A 27,110-nucleotide genomic window follows, 5' to 3' on the forward strand; every position below is an offset into this window, starting at 1 on the left:
CAATCGTAAAATAAATAGGTACATTAAGATTTGTAAAAGAAAAACAATTATAATTCACAATAAACTTCAATAACACAATTGTATGATCCCAAGTACAGTTATCGTCATTCAGAAACAAGCAGGAATGCTTCCTTATGAAATAAGAAATAGTTTTCGACAGTTCCTCTTCGTTAAATAATATGCAATAATTGAAACCTTGACAGTCGAGCGCCAATAGAATAGCAGAAATAAGTTACTCAGAGGTTCAAATAAAGCGGACAGTGTATCTACTTTGTCAATATTTTGTCAACACTTTAAAAAGCATATATACTCTAAATCTTGGTGCAAGAATGTCAGTTTATTGGCATCTATTGAAATTATTATATCATTATTATTATTATAAAAATTTATAAAAACGTCTTTTTAAAAATTATTTTTCGAAACATCTTAGTATTGGAGTATTTTTGTGGCAAATGTTACAAAAACAATTTTTGACACAGCCTCAAATACATTTTATCATTTTGTAAAAAAAAAAAAAAAGGGGGGTCAATTCCAATCAAAATTGAGAACCCAAATCGCCATTTCAAGTAAAAATCTATTGTGCGCCAGCACATAAAATCGGCTCGTAATTCAAGTTTCTGGTTGAAGTATGAAGATTACTTCAAGTCTTATTTTTAAAATTGTAAATAAAAACAAACACACATAAATGTGGACAATACTAAACATTTTTAAACAACTGTCATGATTATATTTGCAATAATTTTAGTGATGCGCCATTTATATAATATTGGAGGTCAACATTGAAGTAGAGACAGAAATTCAAGTCAACATTTGTCATCTTAAAGATAAATAGAAAAATAAAACAATGAGCATTTATCAGATGATGATGACGTTATATGATGAGAACAATTCTGTACAAAATCCAGACCTGCCAACCTCTTAGAAACAAAATGTGATGAAAATACTTAGGAAAATTTCGAGTTTGTTTTGTTTTGTTTTTAAGGGTTTTACGGCACGTGCAACACATTAAGCGCCAGTAAAAAAAGAAAATGGGATAGTAAAAAGTTCTAGAATTACAACTAAAGCACCCAAGAAAAGGTAAGACAAAGGGAAATTGATTCAAATAGGAAATGGATGTAGATTCCAAGAGCACACTATCAAAGTACTTAGTTTGAGATCACCTAAAAGTCTGATCACACAAGCACAGGTCCCCATTAAGAGGAACACACTTAAATGTTGACAAATCATAGATAATATGTAAACAAAACATAGTACAGTGCATAACAGAGAGATGACTTACAAGACAAAAAATAGCATTTCCCAAAATTCTTAACTATACATTTGACTGTTTCCTCCAAGCTAGGGTATCCAGCCAGGACAAAACCAAGTAAACACATCCCAAGATAAACACAGAAAACATGTTGGAAAACAGATATAGGGGGGTGGAAGACAGTGTCTCCCTGCCCACTATGGGAAGTCAGGAACCCCACCGAGAAATTTGGAATTTAACTTAGAGATACCCTTTACTTAATCTTAAAAAAGCCAGAATTTTTTTTTGAATGAAAAAGAGCATAATTTATGAAAATATTTTGCGCGTACAACGCTTTTTCTTCCTCAAATGGCATCACCCTTAAATCATAGAAAAAGATACATGATATTCATCTCACCTTTAACCGTTGCCCCTTCATACAATCAATACTTTCATCTTTAAAAAAAATAACCAAAAAAAAAACAAAAAAACAAACCCAATACTTTCATCTTTAAAAAAAAACACAAAAAAAAACTAAAACTTTCATCTTTAAAAAAAAACAAAAAACCCACCAATACTAACCAAGATCAGGTGGAATATTTTAAAAACCTGTAAAAGAGCATCCCTGGTAAGTAAAGATCTGATAATGACGAGATGATGGTTGCAATGATGAATGATGATGATAATGTTGTTGTTGTTGATGACAATGATGGTGAGGTTGTTGTTGATGATGATGATGATGATGATGACATAGAAGCATGGGTGAAAGTTACTCAATGATATTAATCCTGCAAAGGCAGGTGATCAGAAAAAAAAATCCTGCAACTACCAATAAGAGGAAAAAACAGAAGTGCGGTTAATTATATTATTATACAGTTGCCGTTTTTTTTCATTTTCGAATTCCGGCCAGACAAAAAAAAAACGGCGAGACCTCTTTTTCAAAAATAAAAATCCGGCCATGCCGGATTTTTCCGGCGAACTTTCACCCATGCATAGAAGAGTAAAAATAAAACCAAAATTGGGAGAATGGTAAATCGGAAAATAAGACACGAGGACAAATATCAGGAATTTCTCAGATTAAATCGGGCGAGTTGGCAGCTCTGAAAATGGATGAAATAGCTCAAGGTCTGCAATGGAATCAAATCATATGGCAAACCTTTATAAATCCCTCACATTAGAACAAATGGATCATATCAATACCAGCAATGACGTAAAAAATCATAGAGATAATAACAGGATATCACAAAAAACTATATTAACTCACTTGAGTCTTTTCCCTGTAAAATTCTGGAAAATGAGAGGTGAGCAGGCGACGACTAGTACTACAGTAGATGCAAGGCCAATCTTCAAGATGCACCAGCTTTTTTTTCTTTCTTCTAATTTAAGACAAATGTCCCCGAGATATGTGTATATTCAATTACAATAACCCTATTCCTTGCAAATGCAGGGCCTTTTTCAGTTCTGTGATATAAGAAGTCGTTTTTGTTTGATGAAGCCTTCACTGAAGCAGTCTGAGGAGTCTAGATTTCAATTCAACGGGCATTTGTTTTTTGTTTTTAATGGTTTTACGGCGCTTGCAACACATTTAGGTAATTTCAGCACCAGTAAAAAGAAGGAAATGGGATAGTCAAAAATAAATTTATAGATTTACATTTAATAGAACACAAGAAAAAGTAAGACAAAGGGGAAGGTTCAAATAGGGAGAAGATGTAGATTCCAAGAGCATATCAGCAATGTACTTATTTGAGATCACCTAAGTGTTTTTTTTGTTTGTTTGTTTGTTGCTTTAGGTCTCTTCCAACACAATTGAGGTTATATGAGAGACCGCTGAAACAAAAAAACAAGCAATCTAACAAAAATAGTACAAATGTAAATCAAAATCATAACCTAAAGATATCATAAGCTAAATTATAAATAACCAAGAACAAACAGGCAGAAGATTTACAGAAAAAAAATATCCCCTGTCAAAAATACAATCACAAACCAAAGAAGCAGGATAGGCTAGTAAAGAGAAGAAGAAACGACATCACTATCGGATCGTACACCCATGCAAATATCATAGGTATATGATTCAAGGGTGATCACCTAAGTGTCATCCAGACACCAGCACAGAACCCCACTAAGAGGAATACACTCAAATGCTTACATTATACATTCAAAACAACACATATATAACAATACATAACAGAGAGATGATTTACAAGGAAAAAATAATATCTCCCAAAACTTTTAATTGTACATTTGACTATTTCCCTCCCAACCAAAGACTCTGGCCAGGGTCAGGACAAAACTAACTAATCTCACTCCAAGACAAAGACAGAAAGCAATTGGAAAACAGATGTAGGGGGATAGAAGACACAGAAGGAGCTCTCTGCCCATTATGGGAGGTCAAGAACCCCACCCAGTCAAAGGGCATTAATTGATAATGAATCTAACATTGGACAAGCTAAAAAGGGCCAGACTCAAGCGAGTTAATGGAAGAGTCAGTGATCAATAAAAATTCATGCCCAAAAATCTTTATTTATCAAAAAAAAAAAAGTTGAGAAATCATAGATTGCAAGTTTGAACAATAAATGTTAAGAACACGAAAGCGTTGTTGTATAAATACACTATTTACAGCTAGAGGAAAAATCAATTCGGCCAAATTTGCATCCCAAAAACTCTGTATAGAACCGATTAAATCTGTATGAGCAGCTAGTATGTTTTAATTTGTTGTTAAGGGCGGGTTTTTATGGTGCTCGCGAAACATTTAGGTCATTTCAGCACCAGTACAAAGGACGAAAATGGGATAAATAAAAAATTATAGATATGCAATTGAAAGCACGTGACAAAAGGTAAGACAAAGGTGAATAGTTAATAAGGGAAGAGATATAAATTCCAAAAACATACTATCAGTTTCATCCAGACACAAGCGCAGGATCCTACCAAGAGGAATACACTGAAATATCTACAAATCATTATTTTTAATAAATAAATAAATAACAATACATAACAGAGAGATGATTTACAAGTTGTTGCACTCTCAGCTAAGGGCTCCAGAAAGGGCCCGGAAAAATCCCACTCCAAGAAAAAGACAAAAAAACTCAGAAAACAGATATAGGAGATAGAAAAGACAGCAAAGGCCCTCCTGCCCACCATGGGAGGTCAAAGACCCCATTCAGGTAGCAAGTCTGCTAAAATCATTGAAAGAAATGGAGCAGACACAAACATTGTCTTCTCTCATCTCCTGTCAATGAAATATCACTTTAAGAAAAGTTCTTTAAACGTTTCAGAATAATCTTTAACACTTTTACTTCTGATTTTATCAGTGCTAATATTATGTAAACTGTAACTGATTTGTCATCCAATTATAGTATCGAAATAAAGATTATCTGATATAGAATATTTGTTTTTGTTTTGTTTGTTTTTAAGGGTTTTACGGCGCTTGCAACACATTCAGGTTATATCAGCGCCAGTAAAAAGGAAGAAAATGGGATAGTAAAAAGTTCTAGAATTACAATTAAAGCACCCAAGAAAAAGTAAGACAAAGGGGAACTGAGAACAAATAGGGATCAGATGTAGATTCCAAGAGCATACCACCAATGTACTTAGTTTGAAATCACCTACAAGTCTCATCCAGGCACAAGCACAAAATCCAACAAAGAGGAATACACTCAAATGCTTACATTATACATTCAAAATAAAAATAATAATACCAGAGAGATGATTTACAAGGAAAAAAATATCATCTCCCAAAACAATAACTATGCATTTGACTGTTTCCCTCCCAGCTAGGACTCCGGCCAGAGCCAGGACAAAACCAAGTAATCCCATTCCAAGACAAAGACAGAAAGCATGTTGGAAAACAGATATAAGGGGATAGAAGACGCAGTATGTACCTCCCTGCCCGCTATGAGAGGTCAGGATCCCCACCCATATATAGAATATTAGTAGATGGGGTGTGCATTAATAAATTTTTAAATTAAAAAGTACCAATTCATTTTAAAATGTCATATCATTACTCAGGGATACCCTATGCTAAAATAAAAACAGCCTGAAATTCTGTCTGGTATAGAACATTTATGAAAATATTTGATGCAAAGCTTTTTCTTCATTAAATGCCGTCACCCTTAAATCATAGAAAAGGACACATATCCATCTAGCTTCCCCTTAACTGATGCCTTTAAACAACCAATGATTTCATCTTATAAAAAATCAACTCAATACCGTACAAGGTCAGCTGGAAAATTTCAAAAAGCCAGTTTCGGAAAAAGGGCATCGCTGCTTCCCTGCTTTCTATCATAGTGAAGATTCCTCTCCTGGTTAACGTGTGAGATGCTCACCTAAGCATCCGAAAAATTCCATATAAAGATTTAAAATATAAGATTTAAACAAGTATTATACATTAAATTGAAACAGTACAACCAGCCCTTTGGTAATCAGTGTTTGTAAATGGGATGAATAAATTCCTCAAATTAGATTCAACAAAGAACAGAGTCCCTAGAGCAAATTTTGTTCAAAACATGTCAAAAAAAAAATAACAACCTCAGACACGCATTCCATTATCAGCTGTCACAAATCACACAACTTATCTTATCCTAGTTTCATTCATCCATGTTATTCAAAATCTCGTAGCAAAGTTGATAATCCACTCTCATCAAATACATCATTTGTTTTTCACTGTCACTTAAGTCATAAAATCACAGTTGTCAATGTGCAACCATCCATCACTCATTTTTTTAATGTCGCTTTCATGTCATAAAATCGCAGTCATCATTGTGCAAGAATTCATCCCTCATTTCACAGCCACTTTCATGTCATAAAAGCACCATCTACCATTCATTTCACATTGTCTCTCATGTCATAAAACCACTCTCGTGAATGTGCATTCCTCCATCACTCATTCCTCTCTCATGTCAAAAGAACAACCATTCATCACTTATTTCACTCTTACAACATAAGAACACATCTGCAACCATCTATCACTTATTTGACCGCCATGCAAAAACAACCAACTATACATCAATCATTTCCCTCTCACTCTCCTGTCATTAGAATGTCCGTTTTGTTTTTACATCACTTGCGACACATTAAGGTCATTTCATTGCCAGTAAAAAGGAAGAAATTGGGATGTCAAAAAATTATAGATTTACAATTAAAAGCACACAAGAAAAGTAAGACAAAAGGAAATGGCACAAATTGGCAACAGATGTAGATATCCCAAAACATACAATCATTGTGCATAGTTTGAGATCACCTATAACTATACACTTGACTGTTTCCCTCCCAGCCAAGGACTCTGACAATAAGGGAAAGGGCATGTTTTTTGTTTGGTTTTAAGGGTTTTACAGCGCTTGCAACACATCGAGGTCATATCAGCGCCAGTAAAAAGGAAGAAAAATGGATAGTAAAAAAGTTCTAGAATTACAATTAAAGCACCCAAGAAAAGGTAAGACAAAGGGGAATTGGTTCAATGAGGAAACAGATGTAGATTCCAAGAGCACACTATCAAAGTACTTAGTTTGAGATCACCTAAATGTCTCACCCAGACACAAGCACAGATCACTAAGAGGAATACACTCAAATGTTTACAAATCATATATAACACGTAAACAAAACATTATACAGGACATAACAGAGAGATGATTTACAAGGAAAAAAATATCATCTCCCAAAACTCTAACTATACATTTGACTGTCTCCCTCCCAGCTAGAGTATCCGGCCAGGGCCTGGACAAAACCAAGTAATCTCATTCCAAGACAAAGACAGAAAGCAAGTTGGAAAACAGATATAGGGGGATAGAAGACACAGCAAGTACCTCCCTGCCCACGATGGGAGGTCAGGAACCCCACCCAGAGGGAAAGGCCAAAACCTTTACTGGAGTAAAGAAGACATAGTCAGTGACCTCCCCACCCACTATGGGAGGTCAGGAACCTCAACCAGGAAACCACACATCAATCAAGCACTTCACGGTCACTCTCATGTCATAAGAACAAAGTCCACATGGCAAAAATGACATTGACAATGAGTAAAATGGTACCAAACAACACGATCAGACCGTAGATGAAACTGCGAATGTCTGGATCGGGAATTGAAGACCGAAACGCCATCTCGATGAAGGCATGACAGATAAATTGACCATCCAGTGCATAGCAAGGAACGACATTCAGGATAACCAGAGCTCCCGACAGTGAGATGATATATCTGAGAACTTTGTTAAGGAAACTATAAGAATAGAATAGTAAAAAAAAAAAAAATCCATCAAACTTAAACATTTTAATAATAATAAATAAATTGCCTTTATTCATCCATAAGGGGAAAGTTTTCTTTAGGATCTATTCCAAGGGAAGATTGGAATAACCCAGGTGTCAGTCGCTGTGCATCGCAGCAAAGTGAGCTAAGGCGAGGCGATTTGCTGAAGGGCACACAGCAAAACGGGCAGTCGAACTCTGTACCTTTCTGATACAAAGCAAAGACCATACCACTGAGCCACGCTGTCCCATAAATATCCACTGAACATGCTCAAAGCACTTTACTAGGGTCCCAAGCCAACAGAAACACTTAACATATAGAACAAGACAGTTAGGTTAGGCGATATTACAATTTCATTTCCAACAGTGACAATGCTGTTGAGTACCAGGTACTCATTTTACAACCGAGTAAAGTATTCGAGTAAAGAGTCATTTTCAAGGACTTGATTATGCCTCGCTCAGAGTGGGACTCGAACTTTGGACCGACCTTCAGGTCCAAAAGAGGAGGGTCTTTCCATGAGACCACATAGCCACACATTACATGGAAACATGAAAATTACTTTGTTATTATTGCATTTTTTTGTTTGCTTGTTTGTTGCTTTAGGTCTCTTCCAACACAATTGAGGTTATATGAGAGACCGCTGAAACAAAAAAACAAGCAATCTAACAAAAATAGTACAAATGTAAATCAAAATCATAACCTAAAGATATCATAAGCTAAATTATAAATAACCAAGAACAAACAGGCAGAAGATTTACAGAAAAAAATATCCCCTGTCAAAAATACAATCACAAACCAAAGAAGCAGGATAGGCTAGTAAAGAGAAGAAGAAACGACATCACTATCGGATCGTACACCCATGCGAACATCATAGGTATATGATTCAAGGGTGATGCTCCCATCCAACCACCCGCTATTGCATTTTCTTCACAGCTCAGAATACAATATTTATATTAATGAGGTTTTAAACTTGTGAGTTTTATATATATAATGAGTACTAGGTATTGCAATAAATTCTAATGTAAAGCACCAGTGAGCAATTTGATTTGAACTAGGCGAGATATAAATCCATTATATTATATGGTATTACACAATAGTATATCATTATGATTTCACAGACAAATGCCTGTATACAAGGAAAAAAAAAGGATAAAAAAGTAAGGACAAGAACATTCATTTTATGAGAAATATCTACCATAAAGACCTTTTAGTGTATTGTATTATCTCAGGTTTTATTTGTATGTGTCAATGCGCTTCAACAGTCGTAACGTCACTTCCCTCGTAATGACACATGGTAACTTAGTAACTGGCTCTAACTATCGGAACAATGGCGGACGCCCTTATGAAATATTTCCCCGGCGAGCATAAAAGCATATCCAGAGGATAAAAAAACATTATAAATCTGATCACGTTTTGACTTTTACACATTCTGATCGCATGACATATGAAAAGTTCTAGCCAGCATGAAGAATAAAAAGTACCGATTTCCTTTGTTTAGAACCACAATGGCCGCCATTGCTGGGCGACATGACATCAGACTATGAATCCAATTAAGAGTATGTAAGTTATAAAAGTATGGGGGGAGGTCCCGATAGCTTAATTGGTAGAGCACTCGCATCACACGCAAAGAGATCGATCCCGGGTGTAGTCAAGATTTTTTTCTGACCCCCAGTAGTAAATGGGTAGCTGGGTCTATTAGATCTGGTGGAAAGTATTTTGCGATAGACTAGCTCCATATCCAAAGGGTTGCAAGTAATTGCTATGGTCTGTTTCACGCTATAGAAACCGTGATAAACTCTGGCTCCATGGGCCTTAAGGCTCTGAAGGGACTACTTTTTAAAAATAAAATTATTGTTACAAATTGTTAATGTTTATCATGGTATTATTGTCAATGCAAAGCACACAGTCATGGTTATGCGCTATAGAAAGGCTGTTTATTAAAGACCATTGACGATAATGGCAATTTCTCAAAAAGGAGGAAAATGTATCGGTCCATCTGTCAAACTCAAACAAAATCAAAACATAAAATATCAGAGTTTTGTATATTATAATACTACTACTAGTGTACATCTATTCTTAAAAGAGTAGATATATAACTTACTTTATGTAGATTTTTAATGAATTGTCCTCAAAGCCTCTCTTCAGCCAACAACAAAAAAACAAAAACATGAATACATTATTTAAAAACCCCAGATAGACGGCAGAGAAAAAATAAGCACAACCTTTCTGTAATAAGATCTTGGAATGTAAACAAAAAGATCCATTTGCTTGGTAACTAAGGGCATGCAGAATAGAGAAACCAATTTTGGTAAAAGGATACTTGCAAAACGTTTCAATCACAAAAGGCAAGTGTATTGGAATGAATGAATATTTGGGCACATAGTTGCTTAGGAAAACTGTGGATGAAAGAAAAAGTAAGTTACAAACAAAAGACAATTTTATTGAAATGAACTCTTGGGCACTAAGTTGGTAAGGAAAACTGTGGATGGAAGAAAATATACAAGTTACACAAATATGACAATTGTATTGAAATGAACTCTTGGATACCTACTTAGTTGCATAGGAAAAATGGACTTACTACGTCTGACCAATAATCAGGAGGTCTGCGGTTCAACCTACAGTAGAGCATGACTATTTGTTTTTGGGACGGTTTTTACTTGGACTATCCTTTCTTGCTTTGTCTGCAACTATTTCATACATATTTTTTAAGATTTTACCCCACACCAGTGCCTGCTCCCTAATTTCTCAATAAAACACATACCTATTCATTTGAATTTTCCACCCACCATTTCTGGATCGAGCCTCCTCCACAAATCGGATGAACTACCGACTCTTTTGAAATAATCAAATATACAGTTATTGTATTGTCAAGGTATTTTGTAACATACTTATTCTATGACTTGAAAATTTAATTTTTTTTGTTTTTTGTTTGTTGCTTTAGGTCTCTTCCAACACAATTGAGGTTATATGAGAGACCGCTGAAACAAAAAAACAAGCAATCTAACAAAAATAGTACAAATGTAAATCAAAATCATAACCTAAAGATATCATAAGCTAAATTATAAATAACCAAGAACAAACAGGCAGAAGATTTACAGAAAAAAAATATCCCCTGTCAAAAATACAATCACAAACCAAAGAAGCAGGATAGGCTAGTAAAGAGAAGAAACGGATCGTACACCCATGCGAACACCATAGGTATATGATTCAAGGGTGATGCTCCCATCCAACCACCTGCTGAAAATTTAATCATAATTCATGTCACTGCTATACTATACATTACAGCGCTTGCGACACGTTTAGATAATTTCAGCACCAATAAAAAAGGAAGGGACAGTGAAAAGATTCTAGAAATACAATTAAAAGGACATGAGAAAAAGTAAGACAAAGGGGAATTGTTCAAATAGGGAACGGATGTAGATTACAAGAGCATACTATTAGTGTACATAAGTTTTAAATCGCCAAAAAGTCTCATCCAGACATCAGCACAGGATCATAAGAGGAATACACTGAAATGTTTACAGAATATATCCAAAACAGAAAACATAACCAACAATACATAACAGAGGGATTATTTACAAGGAAAAAAAATCATCCCCCAAATCTAATACTAATCACTTGACTGTTTCCCTCTAGGCTGAGGACTCCGGCAAGTTCATTTTTGTTATGTTGGAACTTATGTCCTTGTACCATGTGACATGAGAACAAATAAAATAGAAAATAGGGGAAGGGGGGGGGGGGGGGGAGGGGGAACTTCTCTACACTTGGTTCATCGGATTAACGAAATTAATCTAGCAATAAAAATGAGATCAAATAGGTAATGATTCTTATAAAATGTTTAAAAAGGGTTATAAATTTGAATATTACACAACAAAATGAGAGACAAAATCTTCGTAATACCAGAATAGTACAAGTCTAGGGGATAACCCAGAAAGAGCAAAGGAGGACGCTGTCCATGATAAACCCTCAGCAATTTTGTCTCATTATCCACAGCTGGGTAGACACAAGCCGACTCTGTCCTAGGCACATAGCAGTCGCTTTGGAGATGACAGACAGGTCTGTCTGTGGTACGCCGGGCTGGGAGGCAAGCATAGTTCTGTGTTTTGGATTGAAAAAAAAAGGTTGTTAATTCTTTCAGTTATTAGGAGTTCTGCAGTGCTTTCAACACTTTCAGGCTATAACAGCACCAGTAAAAATTACTGTACTATAGGGTTACTTCAAGGGTGAAAGTTCACGGGGATCATTTGCCTGAAAAACAGACCGGTGAAACCAGTTTGCCTGAAAAAGATGCTAATTTGATTTTTTTTTTTTTGCAATCTGCGACTGGTCTGTTGAGTGCCAACCTTCCCCGAGTGAAAAGTGTATTTAATTCTATGAAAAAGAAAAGAAAAAAAGTATTTAGTGCGCACTATTGAAAACAAAATTTATATAAAAGCTAACACCAAACCAAAGCAAAATAAATTATCTTCATCATTTAAACACTCATTCGCAGCAATCTCTAAGGATTATTGTTTTTATGTTTTTGTTTTTAAGGGTTTTACGGCGCTTGCAACACATTTAGGTTATATCAGCGCCAGTAAAAAGGAAGAAAATGGGATAGGAAAAAGTTCTAGAATTACAATTAAAGCACCCAAGAAAAGGTAAGACATAGGGGAACTGGGAACAAATAGGGATCAGATGTAGATTCCAAGAGCATACCACCAATGTACTTAGTTTGAGATCACCCATAAGTCTCATCCGGACACGAGCACAAAATCCAACAGAGAGGAATACACTCAAATGCTTACATTATATACTAAAAATAACAAATATAATAATACATAAGAGAGATGATTTACAAGGAAAAAATATCATCTCCCAAAACGATAACTATGCATTTGACTGTTTCCCTCCCAGCCAAGACTCCAACCAGGGCCAGGACAAAAGCAAGTAACCTCATTCCAAGACAAAGACATAAAGCATGTTGGAAAACAGATATAAGGGGATAGAAGACACAGTATGGACCTCCCTGCCCGCTATGGGAGGTCAGGATCCCCACCCAGTCTAAGGATTACAGAATTATCTGGTTTATGGAGACACCAAGATAAGTCATTACTCTAAATTAGTAAAAGGCTCAGAAATTGCAATACCAAGGGCTATTACGATTTGAAACATCCCAAAAAAGTGATCAAGAGACCCAAACCATGATATTTGTTTTGATGCTAATTTTGTATAGGTTGTGGTAGCGATGATGCTCTAGTGTTCATGGTAATAATGATGATGATGTGGTGGTAGTGGTTGTGCAGTGTCAATGCTGTGATGGTGGTTGTATTAGTGGTGATTACTACTACAGTAAAATTACTTTAAACCGAAAGAAGCTAAACCGAAAAATACCTTAAACCGCAAAGAATTTAATAAATTGTACTAGTTTCTTCATTATCTTTGTACTAATTCTTACGATGAACCGAAATACTTCTAAGCAGGACTTTCTTTAACCCTCTCGTGTTCAGATTCTTTTAGGGGGAGTAGATAATGAGTTCCCTATATGGCCATGTCAATCATGTAGACATCCTTTGATGATATAAGCCTACTCTTTGATATCTGTAGTCGCCTTTTCGTTTTCTACGGTCACTCATGGCTAAACTCCGCCCAGAAACGATTTCATAGGTCCGTCCATCACCAAATTTCAAACTTTTGTTCTCGTGAGTTCATAAGTTTTTTGACCGAAGAACGATTGGCTACTGAGCATCTTGACCCTTCAACGATTGGTCATTCTGGCAGCTCATGTGTCAACAGCCGTCAACAATGAATTGAATCACCGTCGATGCAGTGGAAGACGGCCATGGAATAGTTGCGTCACATCGCCACGTTGTTGAATAAATTATCCAGGCATGGTCGATAGGTAAAAAAGCCAAACTATGTTCTAGTTACATTTGAAACAAACAAAGTATATCACTGATCTCGTCTCATTGAGATATAAAGAATGATATAAAAATCAAGAAAATCGGCCGATAAATAAAAAAGTTGCTAAAAAAAGCTAAAATAAACAAAAGCAATTTTTAAAATCAAATTTATTCGTAAAACAGTTGGTTTTCAACCGATTTTTATGAAACAAAGACCAATGTACTTCTTTTTTCAAGCTGATTTCAGCAATGTGACTTTCAAATTCCTCAGAATTATATTTTTTACTTTTAGATTTTAGCTTTTAGGCCTACTCCATAAGGTGTTATATTCCTTGCATAACAATAGCGTAATACATCGACGGGGAGAAGCGTCTTTGTTTCGGCCAGCTGGATAGATAGCCTGTGATTGGTCGAAGACTTTGAGATGCTTGATTCACAATTCTACACGAACGGACCCCGGCGGTCTATCAAAGAGGTGTAACAAATTTATTTACCGACTATTCTTCTTGGTGCTAAAATTACAAAGTAATAATTTCGCATCAGAAAAAATAACTCTGAAGTTCCTATCTCTTTATTACAATAAAATTGATACCTCGAATGACAAAATCGACCCACAAATAAGGGAGTTATAAATTATTCATAATATTTTTAAAAGTTTACAATAATGGTCTTCAAAGTAATTTTTCATCACCAAAGTTGTAATTTTTTACCGATTTTTACCAAACAAAGTGCAATGTCAATGATTTTCACCCGCAAATAAAATAGGATTTAAATGGCAATTTCTGAAACATATTTTCTTTTCTGTCAGCAAATTTATAAAAATCAAAGCTGAAAACACCCTGCGGCAGTGACAGGGCCTGTCATTTCCTTCACAACGATTGGATTTTACTTACTGAGGCCAGTCTTGACTACCCCGCCCATGAATATTATGCCGTTGTCGGTTTTTGTCGGGTTGAATCTTAAAGAGTTAAACCGAAACAACTTGAGAGCACCTTCCCTTTTTCTCTCTCTATTTTTCTTCAAAAATTCGGGAAGGTGGCCACACATAATAATGCCCGGCAATATTAAACAAAGAGCGTAAGTATAAGATGAGGGTGATGGGTGGGGGGGGGGGGTAGGCAAACATTTCAATCACTGCACTTGGGTTTGGCCAACACCACAATCGCACAGACTGGAAAAGGAAGACAGCGGGTGACTGGCAGGCGAAAAATGAGGAAAGATGGGGAGTTGGGGTGTAAAATCACGCAAGCGAGATGTTCTCGCTCGTGTGTTGATGCTTTGGAACTGACAAATTTTCAACACGAGAATAAGGAGGGAGGAGGGGGGGGGGGTGGTGGTAGACAACTTACCATTGACATGCCACTTCATTTCCACTTTGTTTAAATGTGTGTGTGTGGGGGGGGGGGGGTGAGGTTCTATGTAACTAGGCCTTTGAACCTAATGGCTTCTCAACAAAAGAGGGGTGTGTAGTAGACAGCTTAGCATTGACACGCCTTTTCATATCCATTTCACTTCACCTCTGAGTAGCTGCGCGTCATTCATTATCAATTATCGCACAAGAACTTTCGATCTTATTTTAGCTTTGCATTTTACTAAAACATGTCTAAAAGAAAGCACTGTGCTTACACGTTGGAGTTTAAAATAAAAATACTATGTGAAGTCGATGAAAAAAAAGTTGATCAAGACAGAGATATGTAAAATACACGGCATCCCGAACTCAACTCTTTGAATAATTTTGAATTGAAAACGAAAACCCCCAAAAATATTTTTTAAACACACCAAAAAAAAAAAAAAAAATTTAATGGTTACGAAGACGGCATTTATTCAACAACTCCATTTAACAGGAAAGCTATGATACGATTAAATGAGCAAATTCCTTAAACTTAAATAGTTACTACCCTTGAAGAACATTGCAAAACGGGAACTTGCTTTAAACCAAAATGTCTTTAAACCGAAATGGTTTAGAAGGTCCCCAAAATTTCGGTTTAAAGTAATTCTACTGTATTATTACTACTACTACTTTTGATTCAAATATGGGAAATGCCCACCTATGTGATATACAAGTTGAATACCCCAAAAATAGTCTTAATGCATATTTTTGAACCTACAGCTTATGTTCATTAGCAATACAGTCCTTGATCAAAGGCTTCGTTGTTATAGATGTTGGATCTATTTTATTTTCACTTAACAAGTATAAAATAAGCTTATATACATATAACCAACTGAAAAAATAAATATAGTACAAAATGTGACGCATCAGCTGATGTGTCCGCTGTAAACAGATCAAATGTATGACAGAAAAGTGACATGTGTTTAGTTGTCACCTTTGAAAGAAAATTAAAATAGTCTACACGGACTGGTGCATCAGTATTTCCTAGTATTAAAATTTAACATTCTGGTGTTGGAATAATGATAAAGCCGGTCAAAATGCCAGCAGGCGATTATTATAATTACTAAATAAGCGGAATTTCCAGCATATGCTTGGTTACTTGGGCAACTTTTATTTTTAAAGATTAGTGCGCCCATAAACTATTTTTCAAAATCTAACAATATTTAGTAAGGTTTTCACTCATTATAAGATTTTGGAAAAAAAAGTGTTTGGCTGCACCCATTTTTTTTTTCTCAAGAAAAGTGGCCCAAGTAACACATGGTGCCCTAAGTAACTCCATATTACATGGAGGACAATTGAGAAGGAAAGAAGTAAAATGGGATTTGCATCCTGGAGAGAGACTTGTACTGCTGCAGCTGACTGAAAGGCCTGGAGAAGATATGTGTTCACAGTACCATTTTCCACAAGGCGAGTTGGGATTAAGTCAAGTACGTAAAAAAGTAAGATAAGATAGTCAAAAGTTTAAGAAATGATGGTCCTTCTCCTAAATAAAGCATAAAATCTTGACCCAATTCAAGTTTTATCATCTAAACCACTGTGTTATACCATTTAGCAGTGGTGAGTCAAATTTTAGTGAGAACTAATCATTTGCAGATGTTCCAAAAATAAAGAAATTACGTGTGTTGTTAAACTTTGCTAGTAGAAAGCAGAGAGATTTTAATTCCAAGAGAAAACATTTGTATTCGATTCGATTCGATTCGGCAAAATGAGAGGGGTGGGTACAGTCAATTTGCGATGATAAAAAAAAGAGACCAACTGAGAGGAAAGGTCAAACTGAGAGCAATAAGGACTTGAAACAAAAATGAATGCACTCAAATTATAGATTTACATTTTCCTGAGTAGAGCACCCGCTTCATGTGCAAAGGTACTGAGAATGATCCTGGGTGCAGTTGAGATTTTTTTTATCTGGGCCTGTTATTTGTTTTTTTCAGGGTTTTAAGGCGCTTGCGACACATTCAGGTCATATCAGCACCAGTAAAAAGGGAGAATATGGGAAAGTTCTAGAATTACAATTAAATTATCTAAGAAAAAGGAAGACAAAGGGAAATTACTTCAAACAGATGTAGGTTCCAAGAGCACACTATCAGTGCACTTATTTTGAAATCACCTAAATGTCTCATCCAGACATTCACAGGTCCCACTAAGAGGAACACACTCAAATGTTACAAATAATACACAGTGCATAACAGAGAAATGATTTACAAGACAAAAAATATAATCTCCCAAATCTCTAATTATACATAAGACTGTCTCCCTCCCAGCCAGAGTATCCAGCCAGGGCAGGATAAAACAAGTCATCTTTTTCTTTTAAATATGACTGAAATTGACGAGTCACCATCCAGAAACAGCTAGAACTCACAGTTTCAGCACTCTTCTTGGTGTGGTAGAGAAAGCACAAATGTGTAGGGCTGGTACTGTTACAGCAGTCGATGGCGTGCCAGTGTTGTCCACTCTTGTTTTTTAGAAGGGCGTCTGGAGTGTCAAAATGAAAAGAAAAACAAACCCAAAAAACATGAGCCTTTATACAGCTTATTATCCACTAAACGTGCTTAAACAGCTTTACAAGAGGTCCCCACCTGACAGCAACATTTAACATGAAGGACAACACATGATGCCTCTTGGGCAATATATTTTTTGCTCACAGAGTCAATGCCGTTATTGGCCAGGTACTCGTGTTACACCAAAGATTCAACTCAGGGTCCGCATACTTGAGCCAAAAAAAAAAAAAAAACAAATCTTAAAATTCAAGGTTTTTTCAAGGATATTCGTAAAGAATAAAAAACAATTTGAAAACTTACCAATATAAATGTACCCGCCACAGTAGCCAAACGCTAAATGAGATAAAGTCAGTCTTGAAATCTTATAGTTTTCAAAATCCTTTTCAGGTACCTTCTGATTGCACATTCCCTCAATCTCAAATATAAGCTTCAAAATATCAGCTTGATCCCGGATGAAGAGATTTTTTTTTTTTATCCACCATCTACCCAGTTGTAAATGGGTAGCCAGATCTGTTAGATCTTTTAGAAAGTACTTTGGGATAGACCCTTATCCAATGGGCAACAAACAATTCCTATTGTCTGATTCAAGCTAAAGAAAATGGGATAAACTCAAGCTCCATGGGGGCCTAATGGCCCTGAAGGACTACTTCTACAGTTAAAAAAGGAATAACATTTGCTTACTGTAACCGGCAGGAGATGTGTCCAATTCACGAATCAGCTCTAGAGGCAAGCAGTGACCCGTCCACTTTTCCTTCATGCTCTGTGACAGACACGATGACCAATCAGCCAGACTTTTGACGTGACAATCTCCGATGCGAGTCACAACCTCACCGACTTTCAGCCCTCTCGGACCTGACACCACTGAATTCTGAAAGGTCAGAATTACCAGGAAGAAAGTGTTAATAGAATGTTATTGTTTATGTGTTTTTAAGGGCTTTAAAGCACTTGCGACACTTTTTTAGTCAAAAAATTCTAGAATTACAATTAAAGCAACAAAGAAAAAGAAAGACAAAGGGGAATTGGTTCAAACAGAGAAGAGATGTAGATTTCAAGAGCATAATATCAGTGTTCTTAGTTTGAGATAACCTACAAGTCTCATCCAGCACATTATCCCATTCAGAGGAATACACTCAAATGTTTGCATGTTAAAAACAACAAATATAACTATCAGTACATACGAGAGATGATTTACAAGAAAAAAAATATACTAACAATAGACATTTGACTGCTTCCCTCTCAACCAAGTACTCAGGCAAGTTAGAATTTTAAAGTTAATCAAATAATAAAATAAAAAAATAAAAATTTTCAGATAAAAAAAAAAAAAAGAGAGAAAGAAATGACAAAAACAAAAAAGAAGAGAAAGAAAAACTACCGGAACTACACCAGTCACCGCTACGGAACTTCCAAAGGAATAAAACGGGATGAGAAGAGACGGCAACATCATCAGAACCATCGCAGCAACAACGGCCATCACCAAGTTATGCCACACTCCAGCACAATAGATTCGCAGTTGTCGCAATGGAGAGACAGCTTGCAAGTGTTCCGTTGATAAATCCACAAAGGCCCCTGGGTAGATGAGCAGGAGAAATAGTCCAAATCCATTCACTCTCACTTGCTCTCTGAAAGGCAACAAGTTAAATATCAATAAGTAAAAATATACTTATTTAAACATTGTAACCATGCCATACTTTAGAAACTACACGAGAATTAATTAGATTGCCAATGTTTGGTTTATTTTACATTATTCAATTGATAGAAGGATCTGTTGTAAAACCAGCAATGTTGTATAGATTAGAGACAGCAGCTACAATAAAGAAACAAAATAAAGAAGTTGATGTGGCAGAAATGAGGATGTTGAGACGGTCATTTGGCTGGACAAGAAAGGATAAAGTGAGAAAAGAACGGATTCGAAGGTTAACTGAAGTGAAGAATGTATCAATAAAGATGAGAAGATAGATTGAAATGGTTTGGACATGTTAAGAGACGACAGAGGGAGTATGTGGGACATAAAGTATTAGATATACAATTACTGGGAAAGAACAATAAGGGATGCCCCAAGACTAGACGGATGAATAGGGTATAGGATGATATGAAAGAACTGGGCCTGGAGGAAGAGGATGCAATGAACTGAGATGCATGGCATTATGGCAACCCTGCAAAATGCAGGATAAGCTGAAAGAAGAAGATTCAATGTGAGCGATCTATATTCAGGTTTTCATCCAACAGAGTCGTCAATCACATGATTTGTTGCTGTCCAAAGATTGGATATTTCTTAACAAATTGCTGCTTTGTTTATGAAAGTTGTAAACATACCCATGTGTCAAGGTGAACAAAATGACCAATCGTGATGTCAGCTATTTCAAAAGCTGTGAACACTTTTCACTATGTGGGTCACTTTGAGCACATTTTGCAATGTGACCAATGACCTCGAGCACATGGAAAGGTAAATTCAATCATCCCCGTTTGACGAATTTTTTTTCTTAGTTTTTTTCGAGATAAATTATAATTGAAGTATTATTGCGGAGACGGTCATGAAAACAACCTTTTGGCGCATCATCGTGCTAGTTACACTTCATTTTTTAAAAGGTTTTTCTTTACCTTATGGCGGCGATGGCATGTCCAACTTCATGAAAAATCCCACACACCAAAAGAGTCAGCATGTAATACCAGATCTGACTGGTGGGCAAATTGACCCCTGGCATCTGGAAATGCAAACATTTTAGTAACATCAGATGCATAACAGTATTAAAATTTAGGGGAGAAGGTGGGGGGGGGGGGGGGGGGGGGGGGGGGTGAGGAGTGAGAGAGAGAGAGCATGGCATTGTGATACAGTTTATGCTTCACTTCATATTTGCAAATATATGTGGTCTTGTGGTATGACACTCATCTTCAGACTGGAAAATCCTGGGTTTGAGTGTCACTTTGAGGTGCACATAGTCAAATCCTTGGAAAAGACTCCTTTCTTACACTCTCTCACCGTACAAGGATGTAAAATGAGTACATGGTCTTTTAACAGCGTTAACACTGAAAAAATTTGTAATAACGCCTTCCGGGTGTGGTGTCTCGTCATAGATGTAAAGTGTTTCCATTGGCTAAGGACCCCTTGTAAAGCGCTTTGAGCACATATAATGGATGTTGCGCTATATAAATGTACAAGTATAAGAAAGGTACCATGTACAAATCTCTGCCTTGTGTGACCTTGAGCACAGGGCTGCCAACCTCAACAAGAAATAGTGAAAGATTGCTTATCAAAAAGAGTAAGATTTGGAGAAAAAGTGAACAATTTAAAAATGCAACCCTTAGTCCTCTCACTCGGTGCCATTGAGTTACATTGGATATAAATAATTCTTATATCAATTTTGTGTGAGTGAAAAAAACTTCAGTTAAAACTTTAAAATAAAATTATGGAGCAATGAAAATAAACCCCTTAAATCTATCAAACAACAATTAATTGCTAAAATATGCAGGAAGCATGGAGAATGCTAAGAAACCTAATGAAAAGAGAATTAAAACAACCAAAAACTCAAATGTCAAGGTTTAATTTTCATGAAAAACTGTACAATCTGAGAGTAAAAGTAAAAGCATACAATCTTACGCAGGTGAAAAAAAAGCAGACATAAATGGTTTTTTGGCATATAGTTGCAGCCCTATGAGCAAGTCACCTCGCACTTGGACAATTTGCGGATAAACACTGAGGCTGTCACTTGGATTACTCCAGTTTTCCCTTGGTATTCCAAGACCCTAAAGACAAAATTTGTCTTGGGTATGAATAGAGGGAATTTTTACTTATTATAATAAGGTTAGAAAAAAAAAAAGTTAAAATGTTAATGCAATGTCATTTGCTGAAGACGTATTTTCAGCCTAAAACATTGCCTATTTTGTTCTTTATTGAATCTATTATATTCATTATTGTAAATCAATAATATTGACAATAATCTTAAAAAGTAAAACATGGTAAATTTTTTACTTACCACTGGAGTCAAAACCTGATGCTCAATCGGATTTTGTCGCACCGTGTTGAAAACGAGAAGTGACAAGAGAAATACGGACATCAACATTGCCAACAGGGAGAAGAACACGCCGAGTGTAAACCAAGATCTCCAAAAGTTTGGACGCCATTGCCCCAGTCTCAAAAACGACCGATTGAACATCGGCGTGTACCATCGTAGTTGACATATTGACACATTTAATCCTGATTTGTCCAAAAAACTGAGGTACTGTCTCACAACGCTTTTCTTGCTCTGGTATAAAAAACAGATATTATGACACAATTAAAATAAACCCCTTAAATCTATCAAACAACAATCAATTGTTAAAATATGTCGGGAGCATGGAGAAGCTAAGAAACCTAATGAAAACAGAATTAAAACAACTAAAAACTCAAATGTTAAGATTTGATTTTCGTGAAAAACTGTACAATCAGAGTCAAAGCATACAATCTTATGCAGGTGAAAAAAAGCATAAATGTTTACATCCTTATATCTATTCTAGAGTAAGGAAAAAAATAAAACTATTTTAAGGTCTTGTATATTCAAATTGTAGATCTAAAAAGCGTTAACCACCAAAATATCATAAATACATAAATAAATAAATAAACTTTATCCATCAATAAGAAAATTGGTTTTACAAATGTGAATTACAAGAATGAATAATAAGCAATTATAAAATGTATTTACCTTGTAAAGCAACGAGGATATGAAAAAAATGAAAAGCATTAAAAGTAATAGTAAAAGCAGGGCCTTTAAATCTAAAAAGATAATAATTTTAAAAAAACAAAAAAACAACAACAAAAATCAAAAAGATTTTTAAAAAAATAATTTTAAAAGCAAGTACCAAAAAAAAAAAAACAAAAAAAAAAACAACAAAAAACAAAAAACAAACAACAAAAAAAAACACCATGACCATTTTTCAAGACAGTTAACGGGACAACCCCATTAACCTGTGAGTAATTTTTACGAGCCAAAATTGTTTTTATATTTGTTTGTTTGTTTTTTAAAATGGAATGGAGAATGGAACGTTTGAAAAACAATAAAATAAAAACGTCGAGAAATTTTCAGATGCACAAACCTTGATAAAAGCGTCCAGCAAGTAGAGTGAAGACCAAAAGCCCAGAACAAGAGCAATCCAAGTCGTTTGTAACATCTTCGGTGTCTATCGTGTCAAGATTTCAATTTCATCATGGCTGATCTTTAATGAATAATTAAATATTTCTGAATGATCATGGAGTCCTCCAATCAAGAAAATTTAAAAATTAAGTTGCTGTTTTCTAGAAATGACCGGTGTGCCAGAGTTGTATAAGGAATAAGAAAAAAAGTCAGATTATTGTTTTTAAAAAAGAAAAAAAAAACAACAGTATTTATACTCCACAAATAAAGCAATTAGAAATTGGCACATTAGTAAATCTTGAAGAGTATCTAGCAGCATTGCACACAATAATAAAATCCCCAACTCAGTCAGTACACATTGCTAAAAAGGAAAATGATGAATTTACAAACAATTCAAAATCTTACAAAGATGAACTGCCCTTGGATATATAGGTTATGTCATTCAAAATATAAAGTGTAAATACCACAATTATGGTTTCCTTAAACACTTCCAAATAATAATAATAATAATAATAATAATAATAATAATAATAATAATAATAATAATAATAATAATAATAATAATAAAACTGCTATTTTCACTGTACGGTGACAATAGTGAGGTATGCTATTTGCACCGTGCGGTGAAATCTTGGTGGGCAATTTTTATCATAATCATTTGGTGATAATAATGTGGTAGGCTAATTTCACCGTACGGTGATATCTTGGTAGGCGATTTTCATCATACGGTGATAATAGTGTGTGTGGTAGGCTTGAAGTTCAAGTAATCTTGCTTGGCTAACACTAAATACTAAAAATGGTTAATAAATCGCATTTGATAAATAATGCATTAATTTTAATCACTGTCATCATATAGAATTTTAAACAATGATTAGCAACGAGTTCTTATGTTTGAGTTGATCCAACTCCAATAAACATTCTGTTCCCAATTCTGGCTCTTGACCTGAGGGTCTACTTTGTCGTAACTTAGCAGACGACATTAGGCTGTTGACCCGCCATAATAACAATATCTCATATAACTGACCGCTTTATAATTGAAAAAAATAAAACGCGCTTTTTTGTGTAGTATGGTAAGAGCTATATGTATATCTTAAAGGTTTACTTTCCATATTTTTATCAAAACTAAAAGATACACAATGCGTTCTTGAGATACGCTTGTGTTTTCATTAGATACCACCATCTGCATGAAGAATGAAGATGCAACTGTACTCACCGTCAAAAATAAACTGTTTGGCACGCATATTTACGATTACCACTCAACGTTAAATTAAACGACAGTCATTATTAGTCCATCTAATTCCAACGCAAAGAAAGACAACAAAGAATAATGACAGTTAAAAATTAAACTTATAAGAGCAAATCAATATTTTGAAAGAAAAACTAAGCCTCCTCATGGTTGAGATCGATTCACTCGGGCGTGAAAAGCATGAATAATATAAACGGAAGTTTACAAATTTTATAAAAATAGTCTGCAGCTAAGAACAAAACCTCATATCATAGGTCAAAATGAAGAAAGGTTTCCATGTGCAGGTTGGAGTTCGATAAAAGTTAAAAGACGCCAAAATGCTCTCTTTTGGAAACACGCTCTTCTTTTTTGTTGCGCCTTTTGGTCTTTCTTTTCCTTTTTTTTTTTTCAACAAACTTAATACAAAATTTGTTGAACAAAAACAACTTCGTTTACCACATTTCCAACTGAATGAATGAAGACAATAAATAAAGGAATGTTTTGATTAAATGATATACATATTTTAGATTAGTTTGCTTTGAGAATAAATCAAAAGGTGAATGAATTCCTAATGTATTATGTATAAATAAATATCACGTATACGCTAATTAACGATTAACCTTTTAAATTAGTCCTTCATGGCCATGGAGCCGGAGTTTATCCCGGTTTCTATAGCATGAAACGGACAATAGCAACTGCTTGCTATCCTTCGGATAGGACGCCAGTCTATCTCAAAGTACCTTCCGACAAATCTAACAGACTCAGCTACCCTATATATATATATATATATATATATATATATATAGATAGATAGATAGATAGATAGATAGATAGATAGATAGATGAAAATTAGAGAGAGAGAGAGAGAAACAGAGAGAGAGAGAGAGGCAGAGAGAAAAAGTGAGAGAGAGAGAGGGAGAGAGAGAGAGAGAGAGAGAGAGAGAGATGTTCGTTATGTCGTGCTTTCTTTGTATATTGAAAGAAGGCGAGGGGTGGGGGGGGGGGGGATCTTTTTAGACAATCAACAATGTGGGTGAAGAACTTGAAGAACTTGAAGAACTTGAGAGATTCAATAACATGTTTTCATGTAAGTCATTACACAATAAGCCCCACCCCCTCTCCTGAAGCTGTCATCTGTCGCAAAATGGAACAATGCAATGACAAATCTGATCAGCCCATTTCTTTAATTGCAATCTCATTGGTCAATATGTTTCCAGTTGATTGACTATGACTTACTTTCTCTCTACCCTCCCCCTCTCGCTCCTCTTTTTCTTTATCTCTCTCTCTCTCTCTCTTTCTCTCTCTCTCTCTATCTCTCTCTCTCACACACACACACACACACACTCTCTCTCCTCTCCTCTCTTGCTCGCTCTCTCACGTGTGTGTGTGTGTGTGTGTGTGTGTGTGTGTGTGTGTGTTTTATTCTCTCATTCTTTCTCTTCGTCTCCCATCCTCTTTCTTGATATTTCTTTCCCTGCCCACCCGGCGTCACATAGTTTCAAAACTGTACTTTGAAATTATAAATACTTCTTTAACTTTTGGCATTTTGAAACCGTATTTCCTCTGATAAATAAGACAAAAAATGTTACATTAAAATTCTTATTTCATTGATTCTTTATTTAAATACAAAAAATTCTTCAACAAGTGAGCAATGTCATAAAATTGTCGGCATTAAAAAAATTTTTTTTTGGGTGTTTTATTTATGTTAAGAACATCTTACATAATAATGAATAACTACAAAGGTAACAATTGGATTATTTCAAAAATGTGTATGTACATTATCAACTGTATTATCAAAGCTCATGCCAGATTCAGTGATGCCAAAACTCCGGTTTCACCGGAAAAACAATCCGGTCTGGAGCAAAAAAATCCGGGTTACGGGCAACTTCCGTCGAATTCCGGTGATGTTTAATTGTTCCAAGGATACTTCCCCCCCCCCCCCCCCGCCCCCGTCCCGTCCAGTCACTACTAATACAACCGCCACCACAACATCATCTTCATTACCACTACAACTACAACCACCACCACCACATCATCATTACCACTACATCAGCAACCGTCACCATCACATCATCATCACTATCACTACTACTACAACCACAACCATCACTACCACTACTTCTAGAACCACCACCACCACTATCATCACTACCACTAATATTACAACCACCACCACCACACTATCATCATTACCACTACAGCAGCAACCGTCACCACCACATCATCATCACTATCACTATATCACTACTACTACAACCACAACCATCACTATCACTACTTCTACAACCACCACCACCACACTATCATCACTACCATTACTACTACAACCACCACCACCACATCATCATCATCACTACCACTCCTACAACAACCACCACCTCATCGTCATCATCACCACTGCTACTACTACAACTAAACCACAGTTTACCACCACATCATCATCACTACTACTACAACCATCACTACCACTACTGCTACAATCACATCACCATCCATCCCTACCACCACTACTGCAACAACCACCACATCACCATCCATGCCACGAAACTACAACCATTATTACTTCATCATCTCTAGCACCACCATCACATCACCATCCCTGCAACTACTATTACAAACACCACAACGCCACCCCTACCACCACCAATACTACCTCAACCAGTGTTGCAAGCGCCGTAAAACTCTTTCAACAAATTTAGCTCAAATCTCTTTCTCTCTCTCTCTCTCTCTCTCTCTCTCTCTCTCTCTCTCTCTCTCTCTCTCTCTCTCTCTCTCTCTCTCTCTCTCTCTCTCTCTCTTCTCTTTTCTCTCTCTCTTACACACACAAAACACACACACACAACACATACACTAGAACCACCACCATCGCATCTTCATCACGACCACTACTACTACAATCACCACCACCGCCACATCATTATCACTACTACTACAACCACCACCACCACCACATCATCATCACTACCACTACTACTACAACCACCACTACCACATCGTCATTACTACTACAACCACTACCACTACATCATCACTACTACTACAACCACCCACACTACATAATCACTACTACTACAACCACTGCCACTACTACAACCACAGTCACCACCACCACCATCACCACATCATCATCACTACTACTACTACTACTACTACTACTACTACTACTACTACTACTACGACTACAGCCATTATGACATCATCATCACTACTACTACTACTACTACTACTACTACTACTACTACTACTACTACTACTACTACTACTACTACTACTACTACTACTACTACTACTACAACCACCAACACAACATCATCCTCACTACCATCATTATGTTTTGGAGATTTTCTTCACTTGAAATGAGGAAACTTTGGGGTTGTATTTGACAATGTGTTCATATATCAGAAAATATTTGTAATCAGTTATCTAATTAGATATATACAATATGTAAACACAATACCAAATATCATCCCAATTCCTTTTTTGTGTGTGCGGAAATTCCTCTTTCGGCATTGAAATTCCTCCGAGGTGGGTCTGAAATTCCTGTGAGTCA

The 27,110-nt window shown here is 35.9% G+C and overlaps 1 protein-coding gene across 4 annotated transcripts; it reads right to left on the minus strand.

Moving 5' to 3' along the window:
- On the minus strand, positions 1-23,803 carry LOC144967410 (membrane-bound transcription factor site-2 protease-like). Of its 4 annotated transcripts, XR_013644387.1 has the most exons (11): positions 23,549-23,803; positions 22,298-22,417; positions 21,202-21,471; positions 19,829-19,932; positions 18,603-18,849; positions 17,912-18,098; positions 17,092-17,204; positions 11,361-11,556; positions 9,781-9,856; positions 5,141-7,412; positions 1-4,599 (listed from the first exon to the last, which is right to left on the minus strand). XR_013644387.1 is itself a non-coding variant. In XM_078904576.1 (10 exons), the coding sequence occupies exons 2-10, from the start codon at positions 22,370-22,372 to the stop codon at positions 7,193-7,195; spliced, it is 1,488 nt and encodes a 495-aa protein (XP_078760702.1). In that variant the 5' UTR covers positions 22,373-22,417; positions 23,549-23,775; the 3' UTR covers positions 1-7,192. The 4 variants fall into 4 exon arrangements, 3 of the variants coding, with proteins under 3 accessions (XP_078760702.1, XP_078760703.1, XP_078760704.1); XM_078904576.1 differs by having other exon boundaries at positions 1-7,412; positions 23,549-23,775; XM_078904577.1 differs by lacking the exon at positions 23,549-23,803 and adding an exon at positions 23,438-23,509 and having other exon boundaries at positions 1-7,412.
- Positions 23,804-27,110: the final 3,307 nt, after the last annotated feature.

This window comes from Berghia stephanieae, chromosome 3 (genome assembly GCF_034508935.2).
Source record: "Berghia stephanieae isolate SIO BIC M18660-M18661 chromosome 3, UCSD_Bste_1.3, whole genome shotgun sequence".
NCBI lineage: Eukaryota > Metazoa > Mollusca > Gastropoda > Nudibranchia > Aeolidiidae > Berghia > Berghia stephanieae.

Excerpts from the sequence above, each read along its gene's own strand:
- LOC144967410 (XM_078904576.1), bottom strand. The coding sequence starts at position 22,372 with ATGTTACAAACGACTTGGATTGCTCTTGTTCTGGGCTTTTGGTCTTCA. Across the intron at positions 19,933-21,201 it reads ATCAGGTTTTGACTCCAGTG|ATGCCAGGGGTCAATTTGCC; the intron begins GTAAGTAAAAAA and ends TTGCATTTCCAG. Across the intron at positions 11,557-17,091 it reads CCAAGAAGAGTGCTGAAACT|AACTATGCTTGCCTCCCAGC; the intron begins GTGAGTTCTAGC and ends TCCAAAACACAG.